The 23,885-nt window shown below is 36.8% G+C and overlaps 2 protein-coding genes across 2 annotated transcripts in view; one reads left to right on the forward strand and one right to left on the reverse strand.

The window, feature by feature from the left end:
* Positions 1-1,244: 1,244 nt before the first annotated feature.
* mon1ba (MON1 secretory trafficking family member Ba) lies at positions 1,245-6,215 on the reverse strand. Its single transcript, XM_067414685.1, has 4 exons — positions 5,857-6,215; positions 4,422-5,211; positions 3,203-3,350; positions 1,245-1,421 (listed from the first exon to the last, which is right to left on the reverse strand). The coding sequence occupies exons 1-4, from the start codon at positions 6,206-6,208 to the stop codon at positions 1,245-1,247; spliced, it is 1,467 nt and encodes a 488-aa protein (XP_067270786.1). The 5' UTR covers positions 6,209-6,215.
* A 4,192-nt stretch (positions 6,216-10,407) lies between these two features.
* ptpn18 (protein tyrosine phosphatase non-receptor type 18) overlaps positions 10,408-23,885 on the forward strand; it is a 30,345-nt gene continuing 16,867 nt past the window's right edge. The window contains exons 1-9 of the mRNA XM_067414326.1: positions 10,408-10,928; positions 17,658-17,766; positions 18,507-18,583; positions 18,825-18,920; positions 20,392-20,430; positions 20,517-20,585; positions 20,808-20,870; positions 23,233-23,375; positions 23,766-23,832. Coding sequence (XP_067270427.1) covers positions 10,830-10,928; positions 17,658-17,766; positions 18,507-18,583; positions 18,825-18,920; positions 20,392-20,430; positions 20,517-20,585; positions 20,808-20,870; positions 23,233-23,375; positions 23,766-23,832 — 762 coding nt within the window. The 5' untranslated portion in view covers positions 10,408-10,829. The remainder of the gene's footprint in view (positions 10,929-17,657; positions 17,767-18,506; positions 18,584-18,824; positions 18,921-20,391; positions 20,431-20,516; positions 20,586-20,807; positions 20,871-23,232; positions 23,376-23,765; positions 23,833-23,885) is intronic.

Below are 23,885 nucleotides of genomic sequence, written 5' to 3' on the forward strand. Positions count from 1 at the left end.
TGGCGCACTCAGACAATATAATTGCTGTAGTTCTTAGGACAGACGGGTGATTTGGGCTGTGGTTCAAAAACCTAGTGAGCAGACTACCCAGACTAGTGCTCATATAGCTGTAGCCTACAGCAAATTGTGTTGCATTACTTTTCTGTTACTACTGCGCTGCTTTGAATTAATTTGTAGACTTGTGTTTAAAGCACTAAATAGATGAATAGAGACAGACAGGAATGATGTTATGCTCTTTTGTCACCACAGTCAAGGATACAACCAACAGTGTTGACAAATAAAGGTGATATTTCTTGGTTGTGGATAAAAATGACGAGGAAAAGGTTTTCTGCCAAATGACTGTTAGTAGGAACACAGAAAAGGTACACATGAGGTTTGTAAGTCAATGAACTTTACTGTTTCTGTAGAATAAACATAAATTGGCTAACATCTGATTGTCACATGCGTAGTTTACAACTTTTACAAGCAGTACCAGTAAATACTTATCCCGGCTATGATTTAAAGTGGCATACATGACAATAATGCTGATTTTGAATATAATTCAGCATTTTATTAATTGATATTAAAGTGGGCTATAGTTTTGCACAGCTGTTTTCAAGATTAGCAAAAACAATGGGATGCATAATTTAGTCATGTGATGGCAAAGCAGAATTTTCAGCAGCCCTTATCACATGATTCTTCAAAAAGATATTGTAATATGTTTATTTGCTGCTCAAGAGTCAAGACACATTTCCTATATACAGTACATTCATAAGGTTCTATACCACATAATCATAAAAGTAACTGTCCTGTTTTGAACAGCGGCACATATTAATATTATTATTATTATTGTTATAAACTTTATTTTAACCAGGAAAAAGAAGCACATTGAGATTAAAAATCTTTTTACAAGAGCGTCCTGGCCAAGAATGACAGCAACAAATCTCACGTGGGTTTAACAGATAACATTCATACATATTTACAAAAATAAAAATAAAAATAAACCAATAAATCAAAACATCTACAAACCGATATACATTATGTATACACTTTTTAGTACTAATTTAATATAACAGTTGGTCATTTCACAGCAGAACAATGACTCAAAAGTTGAACTGAAAAATTTACACACATTTCAGAAGTTCATTAGGGAAATAAGTCACCTGTGAACACACAAACAAGAAAGACATGTATTCAATGCAGCCACTTCTCCCATTCAAACAAACCCACCAAATTGACCATAAAACATGGAAGTAAAACAGCAACTATAGTGTGTTGGCCAAAGGTGGGGTCAAGTGCAAGGTATGGAAGCGTTCCAGCGTTCCAAAGAGACAATCCTCTTCCTTTTTGATCCATCGCAGTAGTTTAGTGAGTTCATTGATAGCTGATTTCTTAGTGACAAGCGGAGTAAAGCAGGCATACATCTCAAACTTGCTAGTGACCTAGAACAAGAGGGCAAGTTTAGGAAATAATTTTTTTTAAATGAACTACCATTCAAAGGTTGTGTTTGGATTTTATTATATTTTGGAAAGAAGTCCCTTATGCTCACCTAGGCTGCATTTATTCAATCAAAAACACAGTAAACTGATTAATATGGGAAATTATTATTACAATTTAAAAGAATTGTTTTCTATTTGAATATATTTTTAAATGTAATTTATTCCTGTGATGCAAAGCGGAATTTTCAGCTTCATTACTCCAGTCTTCAATCATGTGATCCTTCAGAAATCATTTTAATATGCTGATTTGCAGATCAATAAATGTTTTATTATTATTTTCAAAGTTGAAAACAGTTTTGCTGCTTAATATTTTTGTGGAAACCATTAAACTTTTTTCATGAATAGAAATTTGATTTGTGACGCAGTATATTGCCAAAAGTTTTGGGACGCCCTTGAATGAAATCCCATGTTTAACCTGTAGGGTTTAATATGGAGTTGGCCCACCCTTTGCAGTTATAACAGCTTCTGTGAAGGCTTTCCACAATGTTTAGGAGTGTGTTAAAGGGATTTTTTGACCCTTCTTCTAGAAGCACATTTGAGGTCAGGCACTGATGTAGGACGAGAAGTCTTGGCATGCAGTCTCTGCATTCATCCCAAAGGTGTTCTGTCAGGTTGAGGTCAGGACTCTGTTCAGGCCAGTCAAGTTCCTCCACACCAAACTCACTCATCCATGTCTTTATGGTCCTTGCTTTGTGCACTGGTGCGCACTGACCAGGCCCAACCCCTGAAAAATAGCCACATAACATAACCCCCCCCCCCCCCCCCCACCAAAGTTTACACTTGGCACAGTGCAGTCAGGCAAGACTGTTCTCCTGGCAACCGACCTACCCAGGCTCGTCATTCTGATCGCTAGACAGAGAAGTGTGATTCGTCACTCCAGAGAACACGTCTCCACCGCTCTAGAGTCCGGTGGCAGTGTGCTTTACATCACTGCATCCAGCGTTTTGCATGCACTTGGTGACGTAAGGCTTGAATGCAGCTGCTCGGCCATGGAAACCTATTCCATGAAGCTCTCTGCACACTGTTCCTGTTCTTGAGTAAAGGCCACATGAAGTTGGGAGTTAGGTTGCTATTGACCAGAAAGTCGGTGACTTCTGTGCACTGTGCGCCTCAGCATGCGCTGACCCCACTCTGTGATTTTACGAGTTGCTGTTGTTTCCAATTGCTTCCACTTTGTTATGATACCACTAACAGTTGACTGTAGAATATTTAGTAGTGAGGAAATTTCATGAATGGACTTATTGCACAGGTGGCAACCTATCACGGTACCATGCTTGAGTTCACTGAGCTCCTGAGATGTTTGTAGGAGCGTCTGCATACCTAAGTGGTTGATTTTATAAACCTGTGGCGATGGAAGTGACTGGAACACCTGAATTCAATGATTTGAAGGGGTGTCCCAATGCTTTTGTCAACATAGTGTATTTTAAAAATGTAATTTATTCCTGTGATGCACAGCCGAATTTTCAGCATCATTACTCCAGTCTTTAGTGTCACATGATCCTTCAGAAATCATTATAATATGCCAACATTATAATCATTATAATATATATATATATATATATATATATATATATATATATATATATATATATATATATATATATATATATATATATATATATATATATACAATAAAAAATTGGAGGTCAGTTTTGATTTTATGTTGAACACTTTTAAACATTCTTTTAAGTATCCTGAACTACTGAAGTTGTCTTGGCACATACCCACGCCAGCAAAGTTTCTCTTTCTGCAGAATGGTATATGAGTTTGAGGGGCCGTGATGTACTGTGGATACGATTGTGCATGTTGCGATATAGATCCAGCAAACGAATCCTCTCATCCTGGGTTCTGTATGTCACGTCCATCTCTGGGCTGAGTGAAGTGATATAAGAAAAAAATAGCATAATTTAGCATGCTATAGTGTGCATCCTCGATTACAACACAACCATTATTCACTTAGACATGTGACCTGAACACACAACCTACATTATTATGGTGTCAGAGATGTGTCTTATGACAACATAGACTGTCAATGCAATCCAGATGATGAAAACAGAACTCCGTTTCAGTCAGTTTGAGATAGACACAGTTTAAACAGACACAGCCTGTTTTCACACATCATGTGGTTTTTGATGTTTCAATCTAATCATTCAGCTGACCATATTTGCTTGCATTTTTGCATAAAAGGCACCTCTCAACTGTGTCCACACACAGTCTGAAACATTTCAGCCATGTGATTAGCCGAATCAAGTCATAACTGTTGTAGAATACAAGGCAAAGTGGTCTAATCTTTTGCAGAATGTGGAAATCCTGGATTATAGGCCATCGTTTATCAGGATTTGAGAGCCATCTGGTGTTTCTGATGGCAAAAGAACCACTGATTCAGATAAAGAGAGAGTCGAAACATTCAGGATTTGTTCGTTTACTTGTAGTTTAGACCTTTTTAGTCAGTCATTTCGGCTTGATGTCAACATTAAACTGCATTTACAACCCATTTAACTTCTGTTAAATAGAGTATTCAATGAGAGAAAAATTTAGGGCACGACCGAGCGAGTCACGAGACTTGATTGGAAGATGAAAAGTGGGTGTTTTAAGGGCTACTTTTGAAAATACTTTTTGATCAAGAAAGAATTTAGTCTTATTTGTCATGATTTAATTGGCATTTAAATACTTTTAGAATAAATGTAATTACTTAATTGAATTACTTTTTAATCACCGATTCATTCTTAGCTATTTCCCAGGTAAAAAGAAAAGTGACTTTAGGGGCAGATCAAGTTGAAAATAAAAACATTTTTGTTCGTGTTTTTACAAGATTTAAGCATGAAAACATATTTAGTACACACCAAAAACACAATCTAGACTAAAAGGGCATAATGGGTCTATTTATATTTAAAAAAAGGGTCTATTTAAATTTTATATTTGCATTAAGCACAAGCTACTCACCATATGAACTGTGGGAGCTGACGATGATGGTCTAGCATATTTGAGGGCTTGTACAAGAAGTGCCTGAGATTCGCTACACCAATATCATCAAAACAGCTCCTCTGAGTGTTTGCCACACACTGCAAGGCATTCTGGGATGTGAAAGCTTCCTCAATTTTTCTTTTGCACTCTGCCACGGCATAAAAAGCATCTTTATCTGTAGACAGAAGAACAAGGCATACAGTACACTCGGGAGGGTCTAGATATGCCACATAAGCATAAAAGTAGCAGTCATGATTGAACAGAGGCAGGCAGATGGGTGTCCATATCTCCCCAGCCTGAAAGGCAGAGGCCCTGATAAGGTTGAAGAGGAGATGAAGGTCACTGGGTTTTAGCCTAGCATCCTCCAAGACCGTCTTCTCCTGAATGATGGAGACAAGTCGGTTATTGGCAATGAGAAAGGAAAAGACCAGATTCGGCGTGATGGCTTTCTGTAGGATGTGACTGAGAACGTCTCTGGAAGAGGATGGCAGAGACAGGCACTGGACCGCTGACAGCATGAAGCTGGGGTCAGAATCCATGACATCAAGAAGGCTGTCCAGAATCTTCTCCGAGCCAAACAGCAGACGCCGTAGGTCATAGTTCTTCCGGTGCTCGAAGATGCGATTGATGCTTGCCTGCGTGAGCATGCTGACTATCTGATGATAAACATGGAGGAGCTCGCTGCGGAGCTGCTGCTCAGACTGGCGAGTGGCAGAAACCGACACAAACACCAGCGGCCCCTTCTGCAAAAATACCACTGCGCGTTCATCTGAGAGAAACAGAGGGAAAGAACAAAGTAATATTAGATGCTGTGTGTTGTCTGCCATTATTTTATAGATAAAAAGATAAGTGTTCCGTCTGTTTCTGTCATCTAGCAGCCGTCACAATTTGGCCCTTGTCAAACTCACTCAAATCCTTATGCTTGCTCATTTTCCCTGCTTTTAACACATTAACCTTGTAAGACAAACTGTTCCTTTGCTGCCTAATATTTCCACCCACTAACAGGTGCTGTGATGAAGAGATAATCAGTGTTATTCATTTCGCCTGTCAGTATACTTTTGTAACAGTGTAAAAGTCTTTCAATATTTATATCATATCATATTTGTGTTATGTTGTCACAGAATAAATTCTGTACATTTTAAATGTAAATGTGATAACTTCTTTGTGTCAACTTGTTTATGTTGGGGACATCTAAACTTTGATTTAAGGGGGCTTTAATCCACATTTAAATATATCAAAACATAAAAAAATTATATTCAACATAAATTCAAACAATCGGACGGCATTCTTTATTACTTTACTGCACTGTTCCTGCACCTTTTGATTTGTTGCTAAACTAATGTTATTGAAAAGTACTTTATTTTTCAAAGACATCTGTCAGACTTAAAACCTAGATGAAAATGGTGGACCTCACCTGAAAAAATTGATTGAATTGTGTTGTCTCCAGCCTGGACAAAGGAGACCAGTGCCATCATAACGCCAATGGTGGAGGAGAGGGCCTCCTCGTTGCCATAGCGCGAGTAGATAGGTTTACCTGCATCGCTCAGCACAAACACATGCTTCCTGTGTTGCCTCCAGCTCTCTGACATTACGTCTTCATTTCGATAAGATGGACCTGGGACATCCTCGACACAACCTGCCGAGGGGTTCTTTTTCTGCCCGTTGAGGTCTGCCTGGGCCAAGTAAGATGGAAACTCACCAGAATCCTCTATTAAGATGTCCTCAGGTTGAAACTCCCAGCTTCCTCTGTTCTCGCTCCTGTGCATGTTGTCTCTTTCTCATTTCCCTCAAAGTGAATATTTTCTGGACTTGGTATTCTTTTAAGTGTGCAAACGCTTGTTCTATTGATGTCACACAATGGATCTCTGTGGCTCTCCATTACTCAGAGGTATCACATGATGCCTGGGGATCAGAGAACGGTTTTAACTGTGTAATAGGATGAACATGATGCTTCATTTCTTGCTGAAACAACTGCCAGCGGCCAGTTGCATAAACATAGCCATTAAGTTAACACTGTCTCTTAAGAACTAGTCCGATGAACTAGCAGTTAGGTAAACTGTAAACTCTAACGCTCAAAATAATTCATTGGTTTGAGTAGAACACACTCAAATTAAACAAATTAGTTCAGTCAAATTACCTTTTATACGGATATAGCACTTTCCATTTCTTTCAATTTCACAGAATTTATATATTTTAAGTAAACTGAACTGTTTCATTGTTTTAAATTTTATGAAATTATTTATTTTTATGTCAATGTCAATGTCAGCTTTATTTATATAGCCCCATTCAAACAACACACGTTGACCAATGTGCTTTACAACATCTATAAAAGAAATAAAAACAATATTAGTAATGACAATACACATATTAATAATCATAATAAAAATATTCTCTAACTATGTATTAATATCTATTTCAACACTAGGGATACGCCATGGAAAACAAGTGTGTCTTAAGTTGTATTTTAAAAACGTGTATGGAATCAGCATCCTTGACATTTATTGGTAAGCTATTCCAAAGTCTAGGTGCAACTGCCGCAAATGCACGATCCCCCTTCCGGCTTAATTTAGTCCTTGGAATTTTAAGCAAATTTTGAGTTGTTGATCTCAAAGTTCTTCCTGATTGATGTTTAATTAACAGGTCTGATAAATAATACGGTGCAAGGCCATGCAGGGATTTATATACAAGTAGAAGTAATTTAAAATCAATTCTGTACTGTACTGGGAGCCAATGTAAAGAGACTAGCGACGGAGTGATATGTTCATGTTTTTTAATATTCATTAATAATCGCGCAGCAGAATTTTGGACCTTCTGCAGCCGTGTAATAGAGGCTTGACTAATTCCTTTATATAAAGAATTACAGTAGTCCAATCTGGAAGATATAAGAGCGTGGATTGCAATTTCGATTAAATGTCAGGCAAGATTTTATCTTTGCCAAATTTCTCAGATGAAAAAAGCAAGACCTTACAACATAATTTATCTGTTTGTTTAAATTCATAGAGCTATCAATGAAAACGCCCAAGTTTTTCACACCTTCTTTAACGTTCATTGACAGCGAGCCAAAATTCAACTCTACTGCACCCTTAGATCCTCTGGTACAGAACACTACAACCTCTGTATTGCTTTCATTCAGATATAAAAAATTAGAGGCCAGCCATGCTTTAATATCAGAATATTTTATTTAGACAAACTTAAGTTTAACTAAAACTGGGCTGGGATTTCTATTTCCCTGCATGGCACTCGAAAGGGCGAGTAGCTAAATGGTAAAATTAAGTGTTATATAATGTTTTTTTTGTGCAAGATTAATGTTAAGTGGGAGATTTACTAGTGATGTTTCATTATGCTAATGGAGTTTCTGTTAATGTGGGTTTTGGAGAGTAACCATAATAGGCCACATCTCCACTAAAGCATTTTTAGCCTGCTGAAAATGCTAGGAGCTCTGCTGAAAACGCTTAGCCCGGTTAAAACCAGACCATTCTCAGTAACAAGTAGTAACTACTTGCAGAGCAAAGCTACATTTGCCGGAAGTTGTCTAGGTTTTCCCAGGCTAGAAAACCCTAGGCGCTCTGCTGAAAACGTCTTGGCTGTGCAGCGTTTTTTTGTTTTTTCAGTTGAGATGCATTGCTTGTTATGATACGGAAGTGTTACTAGCATCTCATTTCACTGATAGTTTTTTTCTGTGTTGCTTAAAAATACTGATACAATGCAAAGTATTTGGTAAATGGACTGCATTTATATAATCCTTTCATCAGACCCATAGCCACCAAAGTGCTTTACATATTGCCTCACAATCACCCATTCATTCAATGCCGGCGGTGTCAGCCATGTAAGGCACCATCCAGCTCGTAGGGAGCAGCTAGGGTTACATGTCCTGCTCGTGGACACCTCAACACTTGGTCAGGTGGAACTGGGGATTGAACCACCAACCTTCCAGTTTGTAGCGAACCTACCTACATGAACCACTGAGCCACTGCTGCCCCTTCTTGTTTTCATCTGTTGACATTGTACAAGCAGAATGTGGCGGATGGTCAGTGTTGTATTTGTCCCGCCCCTCCTTCACTGTGATTGGACGGCTAAGTGAAAAGTGACATTGATGAGCGCTGCATCTTACTCAAAGTTGAACATTCTTCAACTCTAGCCGACCAGTAAAAAACACATAGAGTGCTCATTGCTTAAGCATGAAATATTTGCTCAGTGCCTTGTTACGCTAGCCTGACAAGCCAAACCCACATCAAGATGTTTGGTCTGGAAACTCACCATAGGGCTCAATCTGAGGGGCTTTCAAACTCCCTCTGCACGCAATAGGATAGCGCTACCACCAACCAGAGCAAAGAAGGTGAAACAGAGCTTGTTGACAGATTAAACATTCGCTGTATCCGGTCGGCTAAACTCCGAACACATCTTCCCTTTTTAAGAATGACTTCAGTGCCGTTCTTTGTTCTTTTCTCAGAGAAAAGCTTAACTCCAAGTCTTCCAGAGTCACGGTCAAAGATGATTCGAAAGACTGCCGTTTGCCAGTTTCTGTGTTTACTAAAAGCACTCAAACGCAACTCGGCCGTCTTCATTATGGCCCTGCCCACCGACTCTATACACGATGTGATTGGCCCGGCAAGAGTTAAGCGAATACAGCTCAGAAGGGTATTGAGAGTTCCTAGACAACACTCGCGGGCAGATTAAATTTGCTGCCGCTAGGGTGCGTCTAGATTTCTAGGCTATTGTTACGCACATGGCGTTCTAAAAACACGGCACTCTCATTGAAAACAATTGAATACGCCAGACGTGTGAAAAAACGCTTTGGTGGACACACAACCCTAGGGTGACAAGTGGTGCATGTGGTTTGGTTTGAAAGCAATGAGCCTATGTTAAGTGCTTTATATGTATGCACTCATTTAGCTTTCAGCAAGTTTGCATTTTCTATCTAAATATATACTAATGGAAATGTTCACATTGAGGTTACACAGACATTGTAAGTTAAATGTATGAATTAGTATTCTCAAACATTTCAAGGTAAGAACAACTAAAATGTATAAGTAAAAAATAAAAATAAAATCTTGTTTTGAATTTCTTAACCTAAAATTGAGGCAACTGATCGCTTCATTTTTTTTTTTGCCAACTTAGGGTTTATAGTGCATGTTTTTGTTTGTTGTTTATTTTTATTTTTTTTGCATTCAAATTAGACCAGTCTACATTTTCATGTAACTGACTTCAAAATACTTGTCTTGAAGAAGAAAAAAAGAAGAATTACATGACTAACTAAGACTAGTCTAAGCAGTTTATGCAACTGGTCCTTGTCTGTGGCAGTGCTGACTTTATTAAAGTGACTTTATTTTATTTATTTTATTGTGTATAAGTGGGACATACATTACTTACTGAATGCTAAAACACAGTCAAAATAGAGTGGAAATGGAGCATTCAGGTGTACAATTAGAAATATTTTGACAAGTGACAATTTAAAAAAAATGGAAATTGATAGGCTATATGATATATAAATTCTATTTAAAATGTGATAAAAACGTATACATTTTTTAAAAAAAGTCCATAGTACAAAATAAAAGTTGAATGCTACCACATTTAAACATTTATTTAACCATTGTTTATTACACAGGCCTAACTAACATTAGCCTACTATTGTGACTGATTGAATAAATTCAAACTGTAAAAAATCTTTTCATTCATTTCTTAATTTATGACTGTTGTCTCAATAAGCGCTGCTTTTTTTGTGTGAGTAGCCTATTATTTGGAGGAAACTAGTTGGCTTGTTGCTATAAGCTGGTTTGGGTTTAAAATAGAGCTACTATCTAGCAAACCAGTTCGCCATGTGGAAGTTCCTTACAAGTTAAGAAATCGCAGTTGTGTCAAACGTGATTGTGGTCAATTGGACAATAGTTCTCTTTCTTTTTCACTTTCATAACATACGGCAAGGAGTTTAGCTGTAGCCTACTGTAACATACTGAAAAGCAAAGGTGTCTGTAATCTTGTCTGGTTTTTTTTATTTTTAGCCTACTATTATTAATGCTATAGCGTTCTCGTGCCCGCCGCAAAGGATGAAGGGAAATGTAGGCTAGTAGTTTATTCACAAGCTAAAACGAAAGAGTTGTAGTTTCTATAGGGCTCTGCATTACAGGTGATGTTCTGACCGCGGATTGGCTGGAAGAATAAAGTGGGCTTGGCGACGGCTGATGATTGACAGAACGCCGTAGCTACATGAAGGTGACCAACAAAAACGTCAACGGGAGAAACTTCCCTGTCAGTTTTGCTGTCTGGATAACTTTACTAAAACGGAAACAGGGCTGATTTTGCTGTTAAATGATCATATATTTCGAAGAAAGTAGTACAGGGAGTCCAGTAATTTACCAAAGGACACAGTAAGATGCCGAGAGGGATTTGATGGGGATGGAAGCACACCTGTTGAGGTTCTTGGAGCGGGTCCGCTGTTTGTCCGATCATGACAGCAGTGGAGACCAACTCATCTCCAACGAGTTCAGCGTAAGTCCTCAACTTTATACCTCCATTTTTAGTTTTTAAAGGATATGTAATTGACAATGCTTCATATTCATTACCGGGTGATATCACCTAAAATAAACTGATACAGTACCATTATAGTAGGTACTATGTTTTTGGTTATGTCACAATATGTACATTGGACGTAGAACCACACTTGTCCAAATGTGATTATTCTTTGTATAACGTTTGGATTGGAAAGTGTTATTTTGTTATATTTATTGGTACCATAGTAAACTGTGTAAAGTTTGTGAGCACTCATGAAAAAATACTAGTGTAGCTATTATAGTATAATGACCCAGTAGTAGGCTACTACAGTATACCTCAGTATTTAGTTTAATAATTGTACAACTGTAGTATTTATTGACTATAATTAATACTACAGTATGCTGGGGGTGGGATACAAGAAATTTAAAAAATCCCTCATTTGAACAAAATTAGGAATGCTATTTATCTTTATATTAGAAAATAATAAACCAAACTTTAATATTTTTGGAGTTAATATTTGATATTGTAATAATTTCAGTTACTCTCCAAATTAATGTAGAAACAATTTAAAGACAACATATTTTAAATGTGTTGTAATGGCCAATATCACTGACACCAATGTCTATGAAACATTAATGACGTTACATAACAGTATAAATAAGAGCTGCCCAATTTCAACATTTATTAGTTGTTTTTTAAATAAAAAAAGTTTAATTTAAGTGAACTTAAAACAATCTTTAAATAAACTCATTATTAAAAAAATATATATTTACCAGTGACCTTCCCTGTTAGTCATATACAGAAATGTAATAGTTATCAAACAGCTTTCTTAACTGCATAATAGCTACATTAAATATAGCTTAATCATCTTTTCTCTGTTCCCGTTATTTCTTTGTTCATTAGTGTCGCTGTCACTTTAAGTTCGGCCGCTGCCGAACATGACGCGGATCTGACGCGCAGTCACGCACATCTCATTTTCTCACGTTCATTTAAGCAGCGGTGGACAGTAACTTAGTAAATTTACTTGAGTACTGTACTTGTACACTTTTTGAGTATCTGCACTCTACTTGAGTATTATTTTTTTCTGGAAACTTATAACTTTAACTTCACTACATTTAAAGACAAATGTCGTACTTTTTACTCCACTACATTTCTATCAAGGTCCTCAAAGTCAAAAGTCATTTCTGTTGCAGCTTTGAAAGTCAGCGGATGATTTTTTTCTTCTTTTAAAGGTTTTCTTCTTTTGGGGTTTTTGCAGAAAGCCTTTCAGGAATCACTCCTGTAGGGTCACATGAAGTTCAATGATTTCCTAGCATTTTTTGAACACTGATTTATAGTTTATAGCAAAATGAACGAATGTCAAAATTTATTTTGTCGAGTATTCACATAAACAAAGTTGATTATGTCTTAAGTGAAGATAAACAGTTGGAAGAATATCAGGTGTGTATCAGTGTATTGGATCAGTGCATTCTGTCTTAAAGTGACAGCAACTTTGAAAAGAGCTTTGTAACTTGTATTTAAATGAGTTTAAGTTAGTCGTATGCTAGCACGTCGGATGGAGCATCACTGACTGGCTTAAACCACTATAATGGCATGATGTGCATTTATACAACAATAAAATAATGCGTTAATATAAACAAATGAAATTTACTTTTGATACTTAAGTTCTTTTGAAAACAAATACTTTTACTTAAGTAAAAAATTTGTTTTTACAACTTTCATTTGTAGTGGAGTAATATTTGACCAGCAGTACTTTTACTTTTACTCAAGTCATGAAGTTGTGTACTTTGCATTTAAGACATTATTTAACTATTTTAAGACTCCTATTATGAGAATACTAAACAAAATGGACATTTTGGCAGCATTCCATTCCCCGTGTTGCTGTAATTGTTTGTTCAAGAGCTAAAGAGAACTCGATGAGTGCACAAGACTGGCACAACTAGGGATCTGATTGAGACGCAGACAGGACATCGACATACAGCGCGTTTTCTTCTGTCTTGCCGTGTGTGTGTGTGTGTGTCAGGACAGCGACATACAGCGTGTTCTCTTCTGTCTTGTCGTGTGTGTGTTTGTGTGTGTGTGTGTGTGTGTGTGTGTGTGTGTGTGTGTGTGTGTGTGTGTGTGTGTGTGTGTGTCCGGACAGTGACATACAGCACATTCTCTTCTGTCTTGTCGTGCTTAGATGGTTTAAAACCATTACATGAATAAGTGTGTGATGGTGTTCACGAATATGGGACAACACGTTCGACATATTTCCTGCTTTTGCAGCCACTCTTCATGCAAACTGGATAACCATCTTCATGGACAACCCCGCGGTCATTTTTCGAATACCCAAATTATTCCCATACTGCAGATTGTAACTTTTTTTTGGTCAGGAGATCGAGATTATAATTTGTAGCCTCTGGCTCTGACATTTTCTCGGTATAGAGTGGAGTCTAAGCAGTGGCGTATAATGAAGTTGCATATGCGCAGTAGCACAGGATCTGCTTTCATTTTTTTCCCCCAAAATCGTGTATAAGCACGATATGATAATCGTACATGATTACCACCATACCGGTATACTGTGTAAACCCTACTCTCAGGTAGGCCTACCTATAAAAATGGAAAGAAAAAAATGTAACCTTGTGCAATATATTGCCATAGTACTTTGTAAGTGAAGTGCTGTAAATGTAGTGTATAGATACCATGGTAAATAATGAAAATGGAAGTCATTCATTTCCATTATATATATATCCAAGTACCACTACTGTACAGAGGTGGACAAAGTACACAACTGTATTACTAAAGTAAAAGTACTACTGGTCAAATATTACTCCGTTACAAGTGAAAGTTGTAAAAACAGATTTTTTACTCAAGTAAAAGTACAGAAGTATTTGTTTTCAAAAGCACTTAAGTATTAAAGTACATTTCCTTTTTTATGCCAATGCATTATTTTATTATTGTTGTATAAATGCACACTGTCATCATGGTTTAAGCCATTCAGTGATGCTCCATCTGATGTACTAGCATACGACTAACTAAAAACTAATTTAAATACTTGTATATAAGTTACAAAGCTCTTTACAAAGCTGCTGTCACTTTAAGGCTGAATGCACGGATCCAAAACACTGATACGCTTCTGATATTCTCCCAGCTTTACTCTTCTCTTTCTCCCAGACGTTTATATTTTTAATATTTTATAAGATATGCACCAAGTGTATGCCAGCTAAAAAGTCACTTTTTTTAAAACTGAAACATACTTTCAAAGTATGGCTATGGGTACACACACTTGTGCCTAAGAACCGTCTTCTTCCATTTTGCTATGAACTGATCAGTGTTCAAAAAAAGTTGGGGAAATGTATATGACTATAAGAGTGATTCCTGATAGACTGTCTGAAACAACAACAAAAAAACTTTTAAAGATGGAAAAAATCATCCACAGACTTTCAGAGCTGCTACAGAAACGACTTTCGACCTAGATAGAAATGTAGTGGAGTAAAAAGTACGATATTTGTCTTTCAAATGTAGTGAAGTAAAAGTCATAAGTTTCCAGAAAAAATAATACTCCAGTAAAGTACAGATATTTAAAAAGTGTACTTAAGCACAGTACTCAAGTAAATGTACTTAGTCACTGTCCACCTCTGCCACTGTATCATTGCATTACCATGTTCTTTAGGCATTATACCACAGTAATGCCATGGGGTTTTTTTCAGGATAGCAGTATTTGAAGTATCTTTATAGTAAATACCGTGGCATATGATTATTGTAATCAAAGTTCCATACCATCACAGGCCTACTGAATCATACTGCAGTACTATCAAAGTACTTTATTTGTCAATATCAATATATGGACATTTCTGAATACATGAATGTGCTTTTTTAATTTTGTTACTAATTTTATAAGTGAAAGTTACGTTTGCTGTAGTGTTAAATATCTTTTTTCCAAACGCTTATTTACATGTTTCTTTGCAAATGAGTTAATGCAGCATGCTAGATAAAAAAAACTGTCCATACAACATTTGCATGAGAAACAGTAAACAAAGGTGAAAGATCTAACTGCTGATTTCACTCAAGCTTTTTTCATTTCAGAAGCTTAAACCCAGCTGACAGGGAATGTTCTGGAAAGTTTCTCTCAAAGTCATGAGCAAACGTTATTTCAGTCATGTGTGCGTTCACTCGGTGGCTACTATGAGACACTTGTAGTGAGCACTTCACACACTGCAGTGACCTAGATCGATATTAGGCATGGTAAAACATGCTACTTGTGGTAAAACAAGAAAGCATCATTTAAACAGTAAGTGTGTTGAGCTATATAACAATGATTAGTTTTCTGTCGATGAATGTATCCAAACAGTTGCTGTCAAATGAGTCAAATCAAATATAAAACACAATATAGGGGAGAACCGGGGCGAAAGTAACGCGGGACGAAAGTAACAAAGCGATTTTCTCAGAGCCCTGAATACATTTGCATTCCAAGCTATGACAGCACGTTCAGCATGCAACCCTTGATGGATCTGCCAAAAATCATGTGATTTCGTCATCGTTTCCATATGGCTGGGTCAGAAATATAGTTTTCGAGTACGGAAAGTAAATTACTGAAGCGGTACTTTTTTTTCTAATTACAAGTTGTGTTTCTCGTTTCATGTGTCACAGTAATGTATACAGTTTATGTATTGCTGTTACACATCCTGAAGGTCTGTCTTTTCAGAGTTTTTCAGTATAAAAGTAAAGCGTGTTTAAATGTCAGGACTTCCTGTCGGGACGAAAGTAACACTTGTTACTTTTGTCCCACTTGTATATATATATATAATGCATATTATGTTAATTTGATTTGTATATTGTTCATATTGTTGAAGAAAAAAATGATCAAATAGATCGAAATTGCACAAAACAATATACTAAACCTACAAGTTTGTACTGTCAGGTTATATTTGAAACATTTGATTAAACTTAAAATGTAAAATGAAAATGTCATTTAATATTTTTTTTGCAAAGATAAATTAGCTACAGTTACATTAACAAGGTCATAGTCAGGTATGTTTAATAAAAACAAGAGTAACACAGAACAATCTAGCTTATATTGTTGTGTTACTTTTGACCCACCCGTGTGTTACTTTCGTCCCAACTGATGGGGTCAAAAGTAACAATATGCAGCTTATGTTCAAAGTGATATTATAGTGTAGTCGTTCTGCATTTGTACAAAATACCACCTGCTATTGATAGACCACACTTGTGAGTTATTGACCAGAGCAAATGTATATCTCTGTCTAAAATATTTTCTTATAAAAGTGCGTTTTTCTGAAAAATGGTACTTTCGCCCCTGCTCTCCCCTATATTAAAGCGTCTTTGGTGTATCCATGGTTTCTACAAAATAAAAATGTAAGTCGAGGGTAAGGCGGGTATGATGTCATTGATAGGCGACGCACTAACGTTCGCATAACCAAGAAAAAAAGGTTGTTAAAACATGTTTTAAAATTTCAGAGGACATTTAGAAATGTTTACATAATAGGAACATTAGCTGGGAAGAGGACTGTGCTTGCGTTTAGTGCGCTTTAAACCCTATATACTACTGCACAATTAACTCTCCTGTTTAGATGTGAGAGCCAGAACATCATATACAATAGCCTACATTATATAAGAGAGAGAGAGAGAGAGAGAGAGAGAGAGAGAGAGAGAGAGAGAGAGAGAGATCCATGTTCCCTGCCAGTAAACTTGATTCATTTATTAATCTAGTCATGATTAAGTCATGATTCACTTACTTGCACTTAATGAGCGATTCGCTGTTACATTCTAGTGTGGTTACAATAAGACCAACGTTTTAGAGAAGTATCTGTTGCTTTTTTGACTCATTTGGCTGCATTAGTGAAAGTAAAATGGCATTTGTGAGAAGCACGACCTACAGTTCCTCATCGAGTTTCTCGGTCGTTATACTTCGGGCAGCATTTCGAGATAGAAGTTTCTGTGGAAAAAAAAAACACTTATGACTTTAGTGTTTGTGGTAAATAGGACAGAAATGTTTTGTGATGCTCTGTGGCTTCTTTGACAAAAACCCAACCAAGAGCATCGTGCAGAAAATAACGCATGTGAGATGATCTCTTCTGCTTTTAGGGGGTGGAAGTAAAACAGAGAGCAGTTTTAGTCATAAGTGTGGCTGTTTCTATTTACAGATATGGATTACCTGTCATGCTGCACAACAAGTGTGCTGCAAGATCGGTGCTGTGAAGCAGTGCACAATGGCCACTTTCTGCTTCCATATATTATTGAAAAATTAATTAGTTAACATTTGAGGCTTAATTCTATAGAAAAGCAAATGTTTTTAGTTTATTTTTTATATAATATATGGATTCAATTGTGATAATCGTAGTTAATAATCGCAATACATTTTCATGGGAATAACCGACAGGTATGATTTTTGTCATAACCGTGCAGTCCTGCTGTAAATGCATAAAGTTAATGTTATATTTGAGGTTTTAGTATGTTTGATCTCTAGCATAATTAGCATTAATTTGCGTTTGATCTTGAATGTTTTTTACAAACCATATCCACCCTTAAAAAAAGATATTTTTTTCATGGCTGGTATGAGCTGTTTAAAGGAATCCCCCATAGCATAATAAGCAATAGGACGCCACCTTGTGGTCAGATTGTGCAACCCACCCACATGCTACTAAAATGAGTCTTATACCTGTTTCCTCCTCATAAAATTTTGATCTCGACTCATACCTGTGTGTTTTCTCATTCTTTTTTCAGTTGATACGACAGAAAAGTGGATCACTGAAAGAGGATTTTGGCCTGACCACTGCGGCTGGAGAAATCAAAGAAAATGCAAAGAAAAACCGCTATAGGGATATTCTTCCCTGTACGTAGTCTTATTACAGAAAGTTTCTTTTAATTATTAAGGGTTATTAAGGGTTATTAAGGGTATTTCTAGGTTTAAAAAAGTTTATCTAATTAAATTCAATGCAATTCATTTTCTTTTCATACAATTGTTATAATAAATCTGAGTGTAATTCAATTAGTACTGCAGTGAGACTGATTTTGTTTTCAGTGCTTATTAATAAATATTTTCACTGGTCCCTCCCGAAACTATATTACATTTATTTCCAGGAGTGCGCGCACGTGTGTGGGTGTCAAAAATAAATATATTTATATTTTCACTAAACATTACTTTCATAAACGCACTTTGACAGAAAAACAATGGCATATACAGTGTTTTATATTATTTGCATGTGCAATCCATTTTTACTGATGCTAAGAATAACACTTTTCATGTGTTGATATATTTCATACTTTAATGTCCTATCAGCATCTGACAGTAAGCTCAGATCTCATCAGCCTTGAAATATTTGTGATTCACAGTTTCTCTCAGCATGACAGAATAATGCACCATTTTTTTTACATCATTCTCTGTCACATCTGTCAAAACATGCCTCCTATAGTTACAGTACTGTTTTTGTTATCATTGCAATGCCAAAAGCATGTCATAATATTTCATGATTGAGTCTCCACAATGTGTTGCCTGATAAATTATTATGAGTTACTCACACTGATGAGTGGCAAAGTGTGCAAATCTTGTTTTGTTATGTTTTTGTATTCCAGATGATCAGACCAGAGTCTGTCTAACGCCAACCACATCTGAATATGAGTCTGATTATATTAATGCCAGCTTCATCAAGGTACTGCAGGATTTTAACTTCTTATTAGGAGCATTACGCTCTTTTTTTTGTGGTAGGCAAAATAATATGTGACCAAAATTTTTTTTAAGAACGTAGTAGTTCATTTTACACTGAATGTGTAAGACACTTTGCTGTAGTGGTAGTAGTCCAGATATTTTTTTTGAAGCATATAGATAGAAAATCGTTTTTTTTTTTTTATTATTTATTATTATCATTTTCCCTTATTTTTTTCCCCCACTAGGGAGCTGCTAAAAACAAGATGTATATTGCCACCCAAGGCCCTTTGAGCAGCACAGTGGTTGATTTCTGGCGTATGATTTGGCAACACAATGTAAAGGTGATGTAGAGGTCTATAATTATGCATTATATCTTCAACAAAAAGTGCCCTTTTTGTCAAGAAAAAAAAAACTATTATATTTATATATAGGCCTATACATATAATTAAAGGCCCCTTTTGTGAAGGCCTGCCCAATCTAACTATTAGTAAATTTAAATAAATTAAATGATTCACGTGATGATGACCTTTCACCCGTCGACCTCATCTTTTGAGAAAAGTTTCACGGGCGTAGAATTACACAGTCTTGTCTTTGTTATTTTACTAAAAACTATTTATACTTTAACCTATTATTTTTATTCCAATATTTATTTTAAAAAACACTGGTAAAGGCTTATAGTTTTTCATCCTCTGAATTAGCCTATATCTGTTTTTTATTATCATTAAAAATATAACGTTAGGCCTATATAAATTCAGAACAGGTTTCAATCATGTTCATGTCAATAATGTTCATCACAGAGAAAAGTGTAGCTTTAATGATAATTCATCTGTATTTAATTTATTTGTGCAGTTCAGAAAGGTGTTACTACTACTGTACGTTTTCTTTCTAAAAGGCCACCGGTAAATATAACATTTATTATAATGGGTTTATATAAAGATTGTTTTAAGTTCACTTAAATTAAGTGTTTTTTTAAAGCCTAATAAATATTGAAATTGGTAGTGTTCATTTACTGGTTTTTATTTTTATTGCATAAATGTAACTCCTGTATATATTCAGTTTTTGCCATGAAAATAGCCACAGATACTGACATGACGTTAAATAAAACACTTCAGTACTGTACCTAACAGGCCACGTTGATTTTGAATAATGACCATGTCCTACCTACACAGTTTACTATAACAGCTGTTCTTTACTATTCTGTATAACAGAATCATAAGTATAACAGTTTCTAATCCCAGAGTTATTAATAGGTGGAAAGTTGTGGGGGCGGCAGTGGCTCAGTGGTTCATGTAGGTTGTCTACAAACCGAAAGGTTGGTGGTTCAATCCCCGGATCCACCTGACCAAGTGTCGAAGTGTCCATGAGCAAGACACTTAACCCCAGCTGCTCCCGATGAGCTGGATGGCGCCTTACATGGCTGACATCGCCGTCGGTGTATGAATGGGTGAATGTGAGGCAAAAATGGAAAGCGCTTTGGATAAGTTTTTTTTTTTTACATTTTTAAAATATTTGTTTAACTTTTGAACTTTTAAAGGTTTCTTTTCAGAACTGCATCAAGGCATTTGCTGCCATATCAGTACAGAAACATCCGTATTGAAACGCGTATCAGAAAGGAATGTGTTACAATATATTGCTGTATTGATATTTTGAGCACAGCCCAATTAAAAGCCTTGTTCCATGTGCCCCTTTTATACTTTGAGCACCTGCCCCTCCAACGGTCTCTGCACGGCCCTGATCTTCAACACAGAATTGTATTGCTTTTTAACTATTTCCACTTTTTAAAGTCTGGTCTGTTCTTTTCCTTCTTGTTAGGTCATAATCATGGCTTGTAGAGAGATTGAGTTGGGAAAGGTAATGTTTATATTTCCTTTGTTGTTGGGTCATACGCTTGACATTTTCTTGGCATCTACTGTTTTAACAACCTCTCTGTTGTTTAGAAAAAATGTGAAGTTTACTGGTCATCAACCATAGAGACATCCACTTTCGGTCCCTTTACTGTCTCAAATGTAAGTGTTTTCTGTGCTCATCAACAATGAACTGTGAGCAATTCAGCAGTCTAAGATACAGGATGTTAATCTTTCACAACAGTTCTTTTTGATGTTTTTTTTAAGGCTTCCACAAAAGCATTGTCAGTTTTTTTGTCAGTGGTTTGATGCAAAGTGTTGTTCATGCTGTTGCAAGGCCCCACAATAGGAAGTTCTTCTGATTACTGTCATTTTTGTCTTTAGTTTGAGGAGTTGAAACCAAATGAGGAAGTCATTGTTCGGACATTGGTGGTAAAATATTGTGATGTAAGTGGTGTCTCCAGTGTGTCATTAGTAGATATGATATAGAGCTGATGTAATGGAATTGTTTATATTTAAATAGGCAAGTAGTAGTAGTAGATAGATATAGATATAGATGCTTAAGGGTCTATAATTGGATCATTGATTATAATGTTTCTAGCATGTTATATGTTTGGCAACTGTTCTTCTAACACTAACTGACGGAGTCTAAAGCTTTTAATTTTTTTAATAACCATGTAGAAACTAAGACACATCATTTAACAATAACAATAAACGTGATGTTATTTCCATCATGATGTGCATCAGTTTGTGGTCAAGATCTTGTATTGACAATGTAAGAGTCCAGCACTCTGTAAAGTCTCCTCCAGCACATCCCAAAGACTTTCAATGAATTTAAATTTAAATTCTGTCATTACTCACCCTTGCTAACCAATTAAGATTCATCAAGATTTTGATGAAATCTGAGCGCTTTCTGACTCCACATAGGCTGCAATGTAATCACCGCTTTCAAGGTCCAGAAAGGTAGTAAAGACATTGTTAAAATAGCCCATTTGACTACAGTCGTTCAACCTTAAAGGTGGGGTAAGTGTTATTTCAAAACCGTTTTACAAAACGGACTCAGGCTGAGTCCAATAACAAACTTGTATCCAATCAGCAGGTAAGGGGCGCGTCTACTATTGATGGTGAGGCGAGAGCGCTCAGTGCATGCATAGAGTTCATATCATTATTCAAAACACAAGACACACATAATAACGGACATTAGCCGAGAAGTAATATATGCTGGCTTTTGCTTGAATATGCTTGTTTTGTGTCATGTTTGCTTGTTTGTCCATTTGCGATCGTATTATTGCTCACTTCAGCGATGATAAAGACCATTCATTTCCACACCGTGTTGAGCATCTAAATCTCCTCACTGTCTGTTTCAAGCGTCAGTTTACAAAATGTGTTCGACAAGTAAGATACTATACTCCTAATATATGTTTTTTTCCTCTTTTCATGATCTATATAACTCTTATCCTGTCATAATTGTAATATGTCGTTTGCTGGACTATCGTGCGCGTGTACTATCGAGTTGTCAAGAGAACGATTTGTGTTTTCGTGATCGCTATAACTCTCTAATCTGGTCATAATTGTAATATGTTCGTTAGTTGGACTGTCATGCTTGTGCTCATCGAGTTCTTCTTAAGAACAGTTTGTCTTTTGTGATGGAAGGGATGACTTTTTCATTGAATATTCATCCTGGATTTGTAACACAGATTCTGCCATAGTCACTGCCTGGGTTACGTATGTGTGGGGCGGAGCTATCAAAATAGGGGCGAGACCCTTTTGGGGGTAGGGGCGTGTTTGTTTTGGTCATTTGAAATAACAAAAACAGTTACCAGAAAGCACTTTCCCCACCTTTAATGTTATGAAGCAACAAAGCAACAAAAATAACTTTATTCAGCAATTTCTTCTCTTCTGTGTGAGTCTCCGACGCTGTTCATGTGAGCACCACGATGCATGTGGTGGTTATGCAGGAGCTGGCCAATAAAGAGCCAGCGTTCTGGCGTAAAACCCGGAAGCGCTGCACTGTGTTCACAACATGAACAGCATTAGAGACTGACATGGAAATGAAGAATTGTTGAATAAAATCATTATAGTCATGCTATCTTTCTGGGCCTTAAAAGCGGTGATTATGATGCAGTAAGTGTAGGATCAGAAAGCTCTTGGATTTCATCAAAAATATTTAATTTGTGTTCCAAAGATGAGCGAAGGTCTTACGGGTTTGGAACGACTTGAGGGTGAGGAATTAATGACCTAATTTATATTTTTGTGTGAACTAACAATTTAATGTCTGGATTCAGAGGTGTGAAAATTATTCTTTGTGCTCCCTCCCAACCATTCTTTCACATTTGAGCCTAATGGATCTTGACATTGTCATCCTGGAATATGGCCATGATGTGTCTTCCAACATGGTTTAAGAAATGAAAAGCTACACACTCCATCAGTAATATATAGATTAAGAACAGTTGCCAAATATATAACGTGCTAGAAATAATCACTGCAATAATCATTCAATCATAGAATCTTAAGTATTTTCCTACTTAAATTTAAATAGCAACTTTTTAGGGGGGGGGGGCAGTCTCTCTGCTATATATACAGTATACTGGTGATAGATTTTTATAGTGAGGGTTTCTATTTAAAGAAAATCTGTCAAACCACAAAACTGCAGTCATTTTGAGTGTCTTGTAAAACACTGTTTACCAAAAAAGGAACCACTATAACCATCTTAGTAAGGTTTCCTATTTTAGCTCATTTCATATTTTGTAATTTGGTATAGAAACCGTCATCCATTCAGAGGTCAAAACTTGCCATCTTTTCCACACAGGAATCTCGTAAAGTATCTCATTTCCAGTATACTGCCTGGCCGGACCACGGAATTCCAGACATGCCGGATGGCATTCTGGGTATGATGGAGTTGGCTCGCCAAAAACAGGGTAACCAGACGGACCCTGTAGTGATCCACTGCAGGTCTGTATCACACACACAGCCGTCTCTGTGTTTTTCTGTGCCTCTGACAAATGACCCATCTGCCCATGAAAATTCATCAGGTCGAGTCCGTCCGTGTTGTTAGGGTGCAGCAGGGGCCGGCCTGTGTTCCTCTGGTTCCATGCATTTTAATGGCACCATTTAAATGAAGTGAGACATGTTAAATATTCAGCACCTGATGTGGCGCTGGAAAAGCCAGTTAACTTCCAGACTTCGGCACAGATTCACTCATTACCCTCTCTCTATATACATGAGAGAGGCTCTGTCTGACAATATGACCCATAATTCCCCCTGTGACCCTCTGAACCAAGACTCAGGGGAGAATGGATCATATCATGATATGGAAATGTGATGGCTTCTCTTGCTTTACAGTGCCGGCTGCGGTAGAACCGGGGTCATTTGTGCTGTGGACTATGTCAATGATCTACTACTGACAGAGGTATTAACATCATAACCAACACAAATTCACAACTTTATATATATACAGTGCCT

The sequence above is a fragment of the Pseudorasbora parva genome, chromosome 13 (assembly GCF_024679245.1).
Source record: "Pseudorasbora parva isolate DD20220531a chromosome 13, ASM2467924v1, whole genome shotgun sequence".
NCBI classification, from domain to species: Eukaryota; Metazoa; Chordata; class Actinopteri; order Cypriniformes; family Gobionidae; genus Pseudorasbora; species Pseudorasbora parva.